General features: G+C 37.9%; 1 protein-coding gene across 8 annotated transcripts in view; it reads left to right on the top strand.

Moving 5' to 3' along the window:
* The window catches only part of sh3pxd2aa (SH3 and PX domains 2Aa), a gene marked incomplete at its 5' end in the record, with an annotated part of 96,963 nt that extends 86,741 nt beyond the window's left edge, over positions 1-10,222 (top strand). For 4 of the 8 annotated variants that reach the window (XM_084107038.1, XM_084107040.1, XM_084107036.1 and 1 more), the window contains 6 exons: positions 3,198-3,315; positions 4,066-4,445; positions 4,717-4,731; positions 5,540-5,589; positions 5,686-5,805; positions 5,959-10,222. In XM_084107038.1, coding sequence (XP_083963164.1) covers positions 3,198-3,315; positions 4,066-4,445; positions 4,717-4,731; positions 5,540-5,589; positions 5,686-5,805; positions 5,959-7,899 — 2,624 coding nt within the window. In that variant the 3' untranslated portion in view covers positions 7,900-10,222. The remainder of the gene's footprint in view (positions 1-3,197; positions 3,316-4,065; positions 4,446-4,716; positions 4,732-5,539; positions 5,590-5,685; positions 5,806-5,958) is intronic. The other 4 variants (XM_084107041.1, XM_084107039.1, XM_084107037.1 and 1 more) reach the window with 1 other exon arrangement.
* Between the last annotated feature and the right edge of the window lie 4,892 nt (positions 10,223-15,114).

Here is a 15,114-nt window from a genome sequence, read left to right as displayed (position 1 = left end):
GTACAGTCTAAATATATGTCATGCCCAAGTTTATTAGATCCATGTCGTACAGTGTCATTTGTAATGATGATTGCCGAAATCACACAGTCCGTAGCAGGCGTAAGATATGAAATACCAGGTCTTATGTTTATGGGATGAGTTATGATAATTAGTCTCTTCAAATCCTCCAACAACCACCACTAACAACCGTGGTAACTATGGCATTTTAGGCAAAACTATGGTTACCGTGGTCAAATTTGATAAGTATCATAAATTTTTCTCTTTTCTTCTGAAAGTGGCTTATGCAGATTGGGATAAAAATTCTGGTTTTAGATTGGATGTGACACTGTTACAGTAACTGCCTTTCCCTCATTATTTCTCCCTTACTTTGCTCTGCATCATTGGAGAAGTCTTTGGAAACTCACAGTGGAAATTGTGGAAGTAGGTCATTGGCTCGCTGTGTGTGACTGCATTTAATCCTGTCATTTTTTTTTACCGTATACATACTAATGAGTCAGAGAGCACCACGGTTGATCCAGTGACAAAGAACAGCCAGGAGTTTCAGAGGGAACGTTTCTCCATAAACACAAGTTGCAACCTTCAAAACAGGTCAGAGGTTGTGATGGCTTCAGAGTGGTTGCTTGAAATAAACGAATGATATTTTGTAACATAATGGACTGAAATACAGTACTAGGAGCCCTTGGACCCTAATTTACAGCTAAGTTCTCAAAAAAGTACATTTGATCCACGATGAAAATTTTCATTTATCATCATTTATTGATGATATTGATGATCATTTATTCACCCACATTCTCCAAACCAGAATTGTAATTTATTTATCTTTATTTTAAGTACTATTCTTCCATATACCACAAAAGGAGATGTTAGGCAGTATGTTCATGCTGCTCTTTTCCATAAAGTGGAATAAAATGACAAAACAAAAACAAAAACACACCATAAAAGCACCATAAGTGTCTTGATGTTGAATATTGTATAAGTAAATAATGACTTAAATTTAAAGGGATGGTTCATCCAAAAATTTAAATTCTGTCATTTACTCACCCTCAAGTTGTTTCAAAACCTGTATGAGTTTCTTTCTTCTGCTGAACACAAAATAAGATATTTTGAAGAATGTTGGTAATCAAACAGTTTATGGACCCCATTGACTTTTTTTCCTCTTCCATACGATGGAAGTCAATGGGACCCATCAGCTGTTTGATTACCCATTTTCTTTAAGATATCTTTTTAGTTCAGCTGAAGAAAGGAATGCATACAGGTTTGGAACAACTTGAGGGTGTGTAAGTAATGACAAAAAGTTCATTTTTGGGTGAACTATCCCTACTTGCTTGATCAGACATGGTGAAAAAAAAATCATAAAAGGTTCGGAATGACATAAGGATGAGTAAATGAAACTATTTTCATTTTTAGATGGGTGCAGCTCAAATTCAGACAACTCCTGCCGGACCGAGCACGACTTTTTGACTTTTTTCAGCTTATATGAAATATGAAAAGCAAGCTAGCAAGAGTTTCAGGAAGGTCAATATGACAGCTAGAATGATCTGTGTACCCACAATCTCTCTCTCATTTCGTATCGCAGTGGTTTTTAGGTCACGGAGGCTGAAGGAGAAAATGCCTCTGTTGGCACACAACCCCACAAGAGCATGCAAAACTCAAGTAATGTGTTCTGGACCGACCTGACTTTTTCCACCGTCCAGAACAGTCCATGAAAATACTGCTGACTGTTGGGAAATGTGTTTTTGAGGCATTTCTTTTTGTGTGTTTTTAGCATTTTTACCCTTACATCTCTCACTCCTGTTGGTTGTCATCTGTCCACACTATGACTTTCTTCTGTGGACCTCAAAAGGAGATGTTTAGCAGAATGCCTGCAATCAGCTCTTCTGCATTTGGTAAAAATGATTAGTGTTGGTTTTAGGTCAGAAGTTCAGAATGAGATCAGCACAGGGTAGTTTCTTCTCTTTCATATGTTCACTTATCAGATTTCCCAGCTTGTCTGCTCCCGCGAAAGAATTAAGTGTTGATAAAGACGTTACGAAAGAGAGTGACTTACTGCCCTGACCTCATGTCATCTGTTGCTGGCAGACTGCGTTATTCACTGCTTAGAAAAACTACATATAGGATATTCATCTCTCTTTTTTGTTGTTTTTCTTTTTCAACACTTCTCCCACTATTAATGTGTCTTTTTATCAGCTCTATTTCTGTTTCACTAAATCGAAATTTATAGCGTTGCTCTGAGCAGACTGTAAGCTCTTTCGCAAAGGGAAAGACATCAGAGTTTGATATGTAGATGTTAAACACAGTTGTGTCATATGTAAACGATACTGAATAATGTTTTATGTGGGTTTTTAGGGAAGATAAATGCTTTATAAGATCTCAGGAGTCTTCAGTGCAAAATGGTGGGAATAAAACTGGTTGTGATCTGTCATTTGTCTTACTGGGTGAATCTTACAAAACCTGTCATGAACATATCCAGGACATATTTTAGCACAAGATAAAAAGAAAATTATGTCTAGTTTAGGACCATTCCTTTTTCTTTCTTCTTTTTTTTTTGTAATGTGAGATTATTTTCATGAGAATTAAGCAAATATTTCTTATTATCATTATACAAAACAGTCTCATTCTCTTTACTGTAATGGGAAAATAATATATTTTTAAATTGTAAAAATGGTAGTATGTGTTGTCCTATCTTTAATATATGCTGACATAATGTCCTGATGCATTATGGTGATTCTATATTCCTAACGCAATATGTAAATCTTTTTTTTTTTTCTTCATGACCTTGATATGTTTGTATAAGACTGACCCTGCTAGGTATTTCATATGGAATAATACTAGAACCGGAGTGGAGAGGCTTATGATAATTATTGTGTCTTGGGCTTGTATTGCTCTGGTTACAACAGGCCCACTGTCTCCTGGAGGTTTCGTTAATGTTATTACTATTGACGGATTGTGAGATGATTGTGTTATTGTGCCTGTGGTGAAGGGTGAGTTTTGGACCCGTCTTAATGCAAACTTTGTGGTTTTACTTCTGCCTCTGTTTTCCCAAGGAGAGTCCCTAAATTTGTAAGTTTATAAGTTAGCAGTTAAATCCATTAGTCAACCTCCTTTCACACCACAGAAAAGGCAAAGACCCAAGTACAGAAAAAAAACAATACAAAGAAGTCCTTTCTCATTCTTTTTCCCTTATCTGTCTTTTTTAGAGGAGAAATATGTCACTGTCCAGGCGTATGGCAGTCAGGGAAAGGATGAAATCGGGTTCGAGAAAGGAGTAACCGTGGAGGTCATCCAGAAGAACCTGGAGGGATGGTGGTACATCAGGTAATCAATCTGGACCTCACACTTTAAGGTGGTATATTATGGAAATATTTGCTTTTTTTTATTATTTGGTAATATCTTTGCTGATGACATTTAATTTCTTCATTGAAATATGTCTGGTGATATTGCATTTTGGGTCTTCAGAAACATCTGCACTACTAGAGTTTACTATGTTATCACTGTATTAATTGGTACTGTATATAGCAACTCTCAACTGCTTGATCATATATATTAAAAGTAGGATATATAGTACTAAATAAAGTTAGATATGTAAGTATATCCAACTTGATCATATAAAGCAGTATATACTATTGGCCTATAGCATATCTCAATTGCTAGATTGCTTGTTTTTAATGAAATGGAAACTAAATTACCGCCCAGCTCTAATCTAAAGGCATGGTATTAAGATATTGTAAGATATACTGCTTTGAAACCACATGTAGAGTGATTGGGGCTGTACATGTACATATGATGCCATATAATTAGTGTGTGTATATATATTATATATGAAGTGGCTTATACAGTAGATGTTTCTGCATATTAAGGATACATAGAAAAAATTACAGTTTTACACATTTTTTGCAATCTCTGGATGGTCAGTACGATTTCATCTTACTTAAAACGTTATGCTGCCCTCTAGTGGTCAGTAGGAGAATGGTTAATGGATTTTTTTTTAATCCCCCCCCACACACATTATTGTTTTGAAATATGTGTAATACTGCTATAATACTATATGTGTAATATGTGTTGCAGGTATCAGGGTAAGGAGGGCTGGGCCCCAGCCTCATACCTGAAGAAACTGAAAGATGACCTTTCCCCAAGGAAGAAGACTCTGACTGGCCCTGTGGAGATCATTGGAAACATAATGGAGATCAGCAACCTCCTCAACAAGAAGGCTGTAAGCGAGAAGGACATTCAAACTGATGGCGAGGCCACCAGCCCTGAGCGCCACATTTCCAAAAGTGAAATCAGTTTACCTATCCCATATGCCCCAGAGGCTGGAGTGGCACCCACAGTGGTCACTGGTTTGGGAATGAACTCTGGATCTAGCGCCGCCCTACAGGAGAACAAGAGCAGGGCAGAGCCGGGGTCGCCTGCCATAGCCCGGGTGGCACCACACAGAGTTGAGATAGGTAAGTAAACAGATGGTTTATGACATGTATAACTTAATGTATACAGCATTCACATGTTCAGAATATAATGGAATAGAAAAGTTAGATATATAAGACTCACAGTATTTATTTACTTTATTCAAAACAAGTACAAATATAATTAAATTATTATTTTTTAAATGAATATAGCTATATGTTTTATATTTAATATATAATCATATTTAATTGTATAATTATATCTCCATATTTGATATAATAAATATGTTTATGTTCCTGTTATTTTTGCACATAGGATTTGATGCCATAGGTAACATTTCTTTGTGGTAAACAGATATTTCCTAACATTTTGTCCGGGTGTTGTGTACCTTGATAGTGACACATTCACTGTCTCTGTTGCTCAACATTCAGCCTGTCAACTGCTGTTTGTTTGATTTTTGTTTGTTCTTGTGCTTACTTATTTTTCTAATGCTAAGTGCACACTATACAACTGAAAAAAAAATGTCCCATAGTGCTGTACTGCTCACATTACATGACATTCATTCTTGTTAAATCTGTTTTGTTGTGGATGCTGAGATGCACACACTATTATTTCACCTTAAAAGGTCCTTAACAGACAGCATATGATCCCCGGAATTAACTAAAACTAAGTGACTGATTCTATTCAAATAACAGCAGCTTAAGTTGTATGCTTGGTACTTTTTGTTAATAAATCTAAAAAACAAAAAAGATGAAATATGACATTTAAAGAGACAATGGTTAATGTTCTATTTTCTCATTGGCTATTTCTTATCATTGCCCTTGTTACTTAAACATCATACCCAGGCCATCACATTTCTCACACTACAAGATTTCCTTCTGATATTTTTTTCTTAAAACATGCTTGTTGTGAATGCATGCTTGAGTGTGTTGAAACACATCTCTGAACTTCTCTCTTATAATGAGGGTTAGTGATGGCACTGTAATCCAGTTTGGCTCCAAATTGCCTTTGTTAAATTTTTTTTTTTTTTTAAAGTAACAGACAAATTGGGAACTCTCCTATTTTAATGGCCTAAATTTGATTAAAGTATGGTAATGTTTGCTGTCTTGAGCTGAGATGTTTTGTATTCAACTGGCAGGATCTCCAAACCTCAGACAGAAACCTCCTCCTCGAAGAGATACAAATCTGGTAAGTTAAGGGGAGCAAAAAGCATTTATAATCAAATTTAATTCATAGAGAGCAGCATTTATTTAGACAGTAATGTATTTTGCTCCAAAACTCAAGGCATTCCAGTTGCCCAAACCTCCAGAGGCCCCTACTGTGGAAGCGGAGTACTACACCATAGCAGAGTTTCAATCCAGTATCTCAGATGGCATCAGTTTCCGTGGAGGACAAAAGGCTGATGTAAGGCTGATATATTCTAATATATCTGATATATTTTATTTTTCAAAAACAAAAATATCATTTGACTAATGAAAACAGAGTTTAAGTTTAGATTGCACTGTATGATATATATATGCCATTGTATAATGTAAACATGTAATATGTGGTCTTCAGGTCATAGAGAAGAACTCTGGTGGTTGGTGGTACGTCCAGATCGGGGAAATGGAAGGCTGGGCACCCTGCTCCTACATTGATAAACGCAAGAAGCCCAACCTAAGCAGGCGAACCAGTACACTCACCCGCCCCAAAGTTCCACCCCCTGCTCCACCAGTCAAAAAACAGGATTCTGAGGAATCACCTTCTCTGGGTGGCTCTGCCTCCAAAGCTCCAGAATCCCCCACTCAGTGTGTCTATGAGGAGCCGGAATATGACGTTCCTGCCATTGGTTTTGAATCCGATCTGGACAGTAATCCTCCGAAACAAAAAACAAATAATTCCCCCAAACCAGAGCCCCGTAAGTTTGAAATTAAAAGCAATCCAGCAGCTGCCGAAAGGATCGCACAGGCTGGCAAAGCGTCACCTTTACTAAAAGTGATGACCTCCCCCTTGAGGAAAAGAAACTCATTAGAGGATGTCAATAGGGAGGAAGTGATCTATGAAAATGAAGGGTTTAGGTTTTCCTCTGATGACTTTGCCAGTGGTTGTGATTCGGATACACCAAGGAGTCTCACATTGGGTCGCAAACCTTACGGGTCCTCTTCTGGAGGAGGCAAGCCCCTGCGGAAAGTAACGCCGGATCTAAGCCGGAGCCACTCTCTTGGTCGTTCTGAGAGACACAGCCCCAAGTCATCATCAGACGAATCAGGACGCAATCCCAAAAGAGAGCCTGTTATGCGTAAAGATGTGGAGATCCGGATTGGTCAGAGTCCTTTAGCCAGACCCAAGCCAGTAGTGCGACCTAAACCTTTGCTTACAAAGTCGGAGCCACAAAGTCCAGAAAGAATGGACATCAAAAGCCTACGTCGCCAGCTTCGGCCCACGGGAAGTCTTCGGCAAGGAGCGGTCCGTGCAGTGCGCGGTGAAGATTCTGAGACGGCTTCCATTGTGTCCTCAGAGGATTCCATCTCCTCAAGAAGTACCTCCGATCTCTCCAGCGTCTATTCCAAAGGTAGCCGAGGTGGGGAATCCGACCATGAAAGTTCGATCTACAGGACCACAGATGCCTACGAACGAGCCCAAGAGTCAGAGGTTAGCTTCCCAGCCGGTGTGGATGTTGAGGTGCTGGAGAAGCAGGAAAGTGGATGGTGTTATGTCCGTTGGGGCAATGATGAGGGTTGGGCGCCTACTTTCTACTTGGAGCCAGTCAAGCATACCCATAACGTCGGGGTTCAAGAATCCCGTGATGGCCCTCTTGTGGATCTCGGTAGCACCAACAAGTCCAACAGCCTCGAGAAAAACGAGCAGCGTGTTCAGGCCCTTAACAACCTCAACCAGCAGAACCTGAGGAGTATGAGCAACCCTAGCCCACCAATCCCATCCAAACCACCAGGGGGATTTAGCAAACCAACCGCAATGCTGAATGGTTCAGGCGTACGGATGCGGAACGGTGTCCGTCAGGCAGCAGTGCGACCGCAGTCAGTGTTTGTGTCTCCCCCACAGCCTCTGAAGGACACCAACATCCATACAGGGTCTTTGAGGAGAAATGAATCACTGGGTGCTGGCGACCACTTGAGGTCCACAGGAGTAAGGCGAAACTCCTCCTTTACTGCCGTTCGACCGCAGCCAGCGACCGATGTGCGGGTGAGGGCTGGGACCACCATTACAGCTCCCGTCGGAAGTTCAAGTCCCTTGATTTCCCAGAGAAATGGAATTCCAATCTCTACAGTAAGACCCAAGCCCATCGAGAAGACACACCTCATTCACAACAACCTTCGAGAGGTTTACGTATCTATTGCTGATTACCGTGGCGATGAAGAGACCATGGGTTTCTCGGAGGGCACTAGTCTTGAAGTTTTGGAGAAGAATCCAAATGGATGGTGGTACTGCCAGGTTATCGATGGCTTACAGGGACGTAAAGGCTGGGTACCGTCTAACTACCTGGAGAGAAAAAAGTAATTCCCCAAAAATGTTTTAAACATGCACAATTGTAATCAAAATGTAAAAAGACGAACTGACTGAAGGACTTTTGGTTTGAAACGAGAGGGACAGAGCCTTTTAGAAAGGAGTTTACATTAAAACTAGAGTAATGCAGGTGAATGTTTAGCAAAATACCTGCCGAAACTTTATGCCAAATGGGTGCCTTCTTACATCTTTCACTGAATGTTAAGAGGAATTGGTCAAATACCAGTGAAGCAACGAAAATACTAAACTTCAACTTAGTGCCATAGGCCTACAAGTACTGAAAGCAACAAACTTATTTTTGTTACAACGTTGAAAAGAGAGAAAGATAATTTCAGCATAGATGCATAACAAGATGTGCAAATTCAATCTTAAGCACTCAAAAACAAGAAATTTCCGTTAAAAATGTTTTGAACAGAAAAACCAACTTCAAAATTTTATCAAAGCATTGAGTGCATTCAAAAAAACAAAGCATAACTTTGATTGTCGTTTTTTAAAAACGTATCATTTTTTAGAAATTGTTTTGTGTTGATGTTTTTATATCTTCCTTAGAGATGTATTTCTGCTTTCTTGTAACATCCTAACCCATCAAAACATTCACTGACTTACTTCCTGTCCTGATCAGTTGTCGTAAATAATGACGGATCAATCTCTTTTGTCTTCCCCATTCTATATATTCGCAGGCCAAAATGAATAAAACATGTTCAAGGAAAACAGTCTGTGAAAGCTATATGCATAGATCACCTCATGCCCGCCTCTTTATTGGGTTTAAACCCAAGTTTAGTTTACAAAGTGCATCTGGTCATGTTAGGAGGGTAGACAGCTTCAAAGGAGAGGACTTTAGATATTGCTGCTCTGTGTGTGCTAAGTCATGAAATTAGGACTGGAAAATCTTATGTTTTGCTCAGCATTTTATCCCAGGGAAGTAGTAACATAACATTGAGCCAAAAATTTGATCACACCAAAGAAGAATTACAGACACATTTTGTTTTAGAGTTAGTATTTATTTGTATGGGTACAAATACAGTGTATTCGACAAAACCTAAACCAGGTTTCAGAACAGAGAACAAAGTATATTTAATTGTTATATCTGGAAGCACTTGATTTTTTTAACCCAAAGAAAAGCACATTAATATGCAATGTTAATTTGTACGTTATGATATTGCTGGGCAGTATTGAATCTGAAGTTACACAATAAGCAGTTTAAACTTCAATCATTTAAGAATAGCTCTTCATTTTCCGTCAAAAGATATCCAAAAAATGATCTTAGTCCATAGTCCAATCTTTGTTTTCTTTTTTTAGACGTCTGAGCTCAGAATGGTTACTTCTCCCTGATTCAGTCATATAATACTCATTAACAACAGCATCAAACAGCTGATGTTCAAGACTGCTGAAATATTTTTCTAATGAATAGTGTGAGCTCTTAATTGGGTTTCGCACTACTTTGATTTATTTTTTTCTGCTGGACAGTATTTTAGTGTTAAACAGTTAAAACATTAATTACCTGCTAGATTGCAGTTATATTCTATTAAGCAGAAAGTTGTTTATTTTGTCTTGTTTGTTGGTTGGTTGTTGTGTGATCACACATGGACAATAATGATGAATGAAGTCGTTAATTTGTTGTGAATCAATGCATTTGAACTTTTTCTTGAATGCATTGGTTAAAAGATGCAGTGTACTTCATCAGCATATAATTTATTTAACAACATTTTTGTTGTATTTATTATTTTAATAAAAATAAAAAAAGTTTTTTTTATTGTCATTTGACACATGTGACACTTGATACTCTTGGTAGTTCTGTAGTAATTGGCTACTGCTATATTCTGAGCTTTTTTTCCTACCAAGATGATTTTTTTGTCTCTTATGTAGGACTTTATTAATCGTACTCTTGAAATTCGATTTTTTTTTTTAATTCATGGGACCATTTCCCCCATGTTTTTCCTCATTATTTATTAAATTTCTTTTTTTTTTAATCAGGAATGCATTTTCAACCAAGCTGAAAGCTGCACCTTTAGCAACTATGGACACTTCCTTTCTCGTTATTGAGCCACATATAATGCCAGATTATTTAAGCAAAAAATCATTTGTTCTTATTTTAATAGCATCATACCACTTAATAAAAAAAAAACGACCTTACAAAAAATCTAAATGATAATCAATCAATCCTCCTAATTAAAAGCCAGCATTAAAATGGGAATGATCAAATAGCAACTGTCATAAATTTTATAATTAAAAACAGCAGGGCTTTATAGTTATATAGTATATGTGGATCCCAAATTGTGACTGGACCAAATTTGATTTGAGTGTTTCTTTTAAATGTTATCTTAAAAAAAAAAACTAAAAAAACCCAGCAATAATGGAATTTTAAAGTTCTAATTTGGGTGATTTTTTTAATTTAACGTTAAAATTTGAACATGAAAATGAAGCCATTGCACTCTCAGTTGCAACTCTCCTTTGACGATGGCATTATAGAAATGTGTCGACTCACTACAGCGCAGCAGCTTGTGATGGATGTTTCTTATCTCCATTAACACTATGCTTTTTCTTCATTTGTGCCTATAGAATTTACAAGGGAACTGTTAAGTGTCAAACTAGTTCTTATCTCATATTACTTGTGTATCTGCTAGCTTTGTTTTGTGTTTTTATTTATTTAATTTTTCAATGCGTTTTTCAGGAACAATGTTGTGTTTTGCTATTTTTTCTTCTTCTTTCTCCTGTTCACTTTTGACATTACTCAGATGGAATGAGGAAATGTGCAATACAAAAACAGGCATCTCATTAGTTAAGAACCATAGTATTTGGAAAAAAATCTTTGTTTTTACTTTTCATGACAATTTTATGTCACATAATGCCTGGTTTTGTCCCATAGTGTTTTTTTTTTTTTTTTTTTCAGTTAAAAAAAGTGCCGGAACGTGCTCAGTATGTGTTAAATATCCCCTAATAGATTGACACCTTCAGTCTGCCGGCCAAACATTTTGACTTGATTTCTGCATTCACACTTATGCATTTACAGTACCCACTGAACCGTATCTTGCTTTAAGGGGTTTAGTGACCTCTCAGACCCATGGTGAATCCGTATGGAAATAATAGGGAAGCATGGGCATATCTTATTCTCAGAGGCATTTGTCAGTTCAGCCTGTCGAATCACAAATCTGAGATGGCGGGGTAAAACCATCAGCAGCCATATGAGCGTCGCACCACACACTGCCAACTGCTCGACATGTCTCTTTGACATCCGCCCCTACATTGCACCATTAACATGGCAAACACGACTTCTCTATCCTAAATCCCAATCATCGACATTAAGGACTAACATTGTCTGTTTCCTTTAAAATGTTTGCCCAACAACTAACAAGTTCATTTTTAGCATCATTTTACTCTGAAAGTCCAGGTTTCATTTTCCACACCTTCAAATAACATGGACTGCATATATTTGCTTCTCTTTCTGTCTGAATTCATGAATATGAACTTTTACGCATCGGAACGCATGTACTGAGAGTTTTAACGAATTTCGCTTTGGTTAAAAATGAGGAGAGTTATAGAAGACCGTCTTGGAGTTTCTGGTCAAGAGAAAAAGAGAATTTTATGAGAGTTGAAATGTCTTCACATTTTTCTATTGAAAAAGGCCCTCTCAGAAAGAGGCTTGCTATGGTTTTTGCTTAATGTTGTGTTTTCTTTTCTGTTTTCCTTTTGTGCGATCACATTAAGATATTAAGGTTTCCGTTTTTATGGTTAACAGTTTATATGGATATATGGCATGTATTTACGGGAATGTTCCAGGTTCTGTGACATGCTGTCGAAAATGATTTCGTAAAAACAGACGAAAATCGTTTGCACCGACACCATCTCATGAAAAAAACGTAACTATTTTATGAGGTGGCGATTTTATATGAATTTGCACGATGTGGTTTGCACAAAAATGTAAAGCTCAAAGTATAGCTTCCGCGCGACGTAATTGTCGTCATCAGGCGGGTCCGCGTGCAGCCCAATTTTTGTGACCGACCGCGTGGACGGTGCGCAACTGCGCACGTGTGAGTGACTTGAGCAAAGGAACAAACAAAGTCCACTAAATAGTCTGTACGTGCCGAATGCGCACACAAAGGAGTACACGTTGAAAGGCTTGCGCGCTTAACTGTGTGTGAGACGAAGCAGAACATGGAAAATTAAGTACAACCGGGCCATACGTTTTTTTTTTTTTTAGAATTGTATGAAGGTCCACCTTCATGAATTTGTACAATGTGATTCGTATGGAAACTTACAATATTTCGAAAAAGTAAGCGTGACGGTCCACTTCAAAACCTAACCGTCAGTGGGCCGTAAGAACCAGTACGAATGAGATAGTTAAAATAGTTACGAATTGCAACGAGAGTGTGTTGGTTTGCACACAAATACGTATAGGGGAGAGTGGGGTAAGATGAGCCAGTTTTTACTTATGTGGACCTCAAGGCAAGGGAAATTGAGACAGAAGTGCAGTGAAGACATCCACTGTTAATTTGGGATGTTGCCTATAAACTGAAAATTAAAAAATGCACCTATGACAAAGAGCCTTGAAAATATGACCTCAGAAAAAAAAGTGTTCATGTGACTCAACTTACCCCAGGCTAGGGGTAAGTTGATCCCAGTCAGTAGGTAAATTGAGCCATCTGGGGGTAAATTGACCATCCTATCTTTCACTTTTTTATGCAAGCATAATAATAAAAAAACTTGCCTCTTTAAAATAATAATTTAATAACACACTTACCTTTCTAAACAATGTTAACCCTCTGGGGTCTGAGGTGTTTTTGGGGCCCTTGGGATGTTTTGAAATGCCCTGACATTTGTGTTTTTTTCAGTTGCTTATACACATATTAATGGCAAAGGTGTAAATGCACTATTTAGCACAAAACAGGGCTACCATAATATGTGAGCAGCATGTATGTACATGTTTGTATTTTTGAGAGAATAATGTTTATGCGTGGTTATTAAAAAAACAAAATCTTCTCCCCAAATGTGTCACTAATATAAAGCACAATACAAATAATTTAAAGAGAAGGCTTATATTGACCTTTTAAGATTTAGCTTACATCTACCTTGTAAATATATGTTTTGCTATTTTATTAAAAAGATTACAATTACAACAACAATTACAATTTCAACAATATTTCAAGTGTACTTTCTTTGTAAAAAATAAATTATAGGCCTACATTTTACTATATGTATTCATTTATTTGAATATAGCCTACATTGGAACAAATACTATAGTAACATCTTAGTTGATGACTTTATTTTGACAAAAAAATAATAATAATACTGTGCATATATATATATATATATATATATATATATAACATATGAGCAGAAATTGCTAAACAAAAGCTTATTTGATGTGGCAGTAGTCTATTTTAAAAAACTTTATAATTTATCCAAAACTAGTCAACAAAATATTGTCTTTCATATTTCGGCCGACTGTATCGTTTTTATGAAATATTAGGGCATATAAATGTTAATTGCAGTTTATACCATGGTCTGGGTGAATACTCGATTCTGATTGGCTGCAGGGTGTCCATTAAAAAGTGATAATGTACACCTAGGAAAGGCGTCCCGTCAATTTGCCTGATGACAGTTCTAAATGATTGCGCTGGCTCAAACTCACTGATCAACTGCTGCGGTCGGGTCGCTGTGGCCACGTTGCTTGGCAAAGCCTGTATACGGGAGATATTAAGTGACCATGTGACCATCGTAAGTGACCATGGTATTACCTGATAATGGACACCTCGTCGGGCATTAACCCTTACTTAATATGTTGCTTATACAAAGACATTTTATTTCAACACATTTCTGTCGATTTTCTCCATTTCAAAAAGGTTGAACCACTGGTTCAATTTACCCCACATCATTTGGCTCACTTTGCCCCATAGTCACCATTTTGGTAAAAACGGCCTAGCTTAGCAATTCAGGGTAACCTTTAGCTTAATGATTCACATGGTTTTAAATGTTGACAAATCACCAACATGTACCATACACAACTTTAGACCTAGATCAATTTTCTTTGACAAAATGGCTAATATACCTGAAATGCAGAAAATTTACTTTAACAAGCAAAAAAGGTGTTTTTGTGGAAAAGACAACTTCCTTCTTGCCCCATGTGCTTCTCCTCTTCACAGCAATATAGAAATGATGGAGTCCTTCAAAATGTATGGTCCCATGACACCAAATGTGCATAGTTGCCTAGAAACAGGGGGTGGGTCAACTTACCCACTGGCTCATTTTACCCCACTCTCCCCTACAATACTTTGCACTGAACCTGGAACATCCCAAATGCTCCTGAATCGGAAGAGACAATTGTTACTTTAAGAAAAGATTGTTGGTGTATTTTTGTGTGTTGTAGGCTATTCTGTGATGGTTTGTGTAAAGAAGTTTTTAAATGGTGGAAAGAGAAGGTGAATAGAGAGAGTGTTTGTCTATTATGTTTGGTTAGAAGGGAATCCAGTCAGGTAAGGTTAGGCGTGATTAAACAGCTCTAATGGATTTGAAGAAGTGTCGGCTGTGGAAAGAAAAGCAAGGCTTTTTGCGATAATTAGCACTTCAGAGTGCTTGCAGCAGCTCATTATGGTGTCACAGTGGTACTGCGTTGTCATAACAGCTCTGGTGAGGCACTGCATGTGTTCTAGAAACACACTAGTTATTTCTGTTGGAAAACTGACTGCTACTTAATTCAAGCGAGCAGCCTTGTCTTTGAGGCCATTGTTTTTTCAGAACATAACTTTGAGTACACGTGCTGAGGTTCAGAAACTCGCGAATGTATACCCACACCAGTTTGCTGCTGCTGCAAACCTCTTTATAACAATTAAAAAGTTGCTGACAGAATGTTGCTGGCTCCTCGTCTCCAGGAGGAGCAGGCTTACACGCGTGCTGTGAAATCATATTACCCGAGTGCTCGGTTAATTACAGATGCTTGGGAAGAGCGGCGTGAATACAAATGTCACACTGATTGTGGATGTCGAGCTGCCGGGGGGGTTGGATCAGATGGCGAGATAGATTGATCGTGTCTCTAATGGTTCACAGCATGTCGAGATGTATTAACATCATCAAGAGGAATCATTTGAGCTTCCCGTGTCAAGGAATGGCTGGATTTACGGAGGCGTCCATGTTGGTGTAAAACAAAAAGATGTAACAATGTACATGATTGATCGATTGTGTCAGGGTGTTATTTACTGGGTATTACAATTGCGA

The sequence above is a fragment of the Abramis brama genome (genome assembly GCF_963993115.1).
Source record: "Abramis brama genome assembly, chromosome: 2".
Lineage (NCBI taxonomy): Eukaryota > Metazoa > Chordata > Actinopteri > Cypriniformes > Leuciscidae > Abramis > Abramis brama.
Note: the sequence above shows the minus strand (reverse complement) of the source record. Positions and strands in the feature narration are given on the sequence as shown.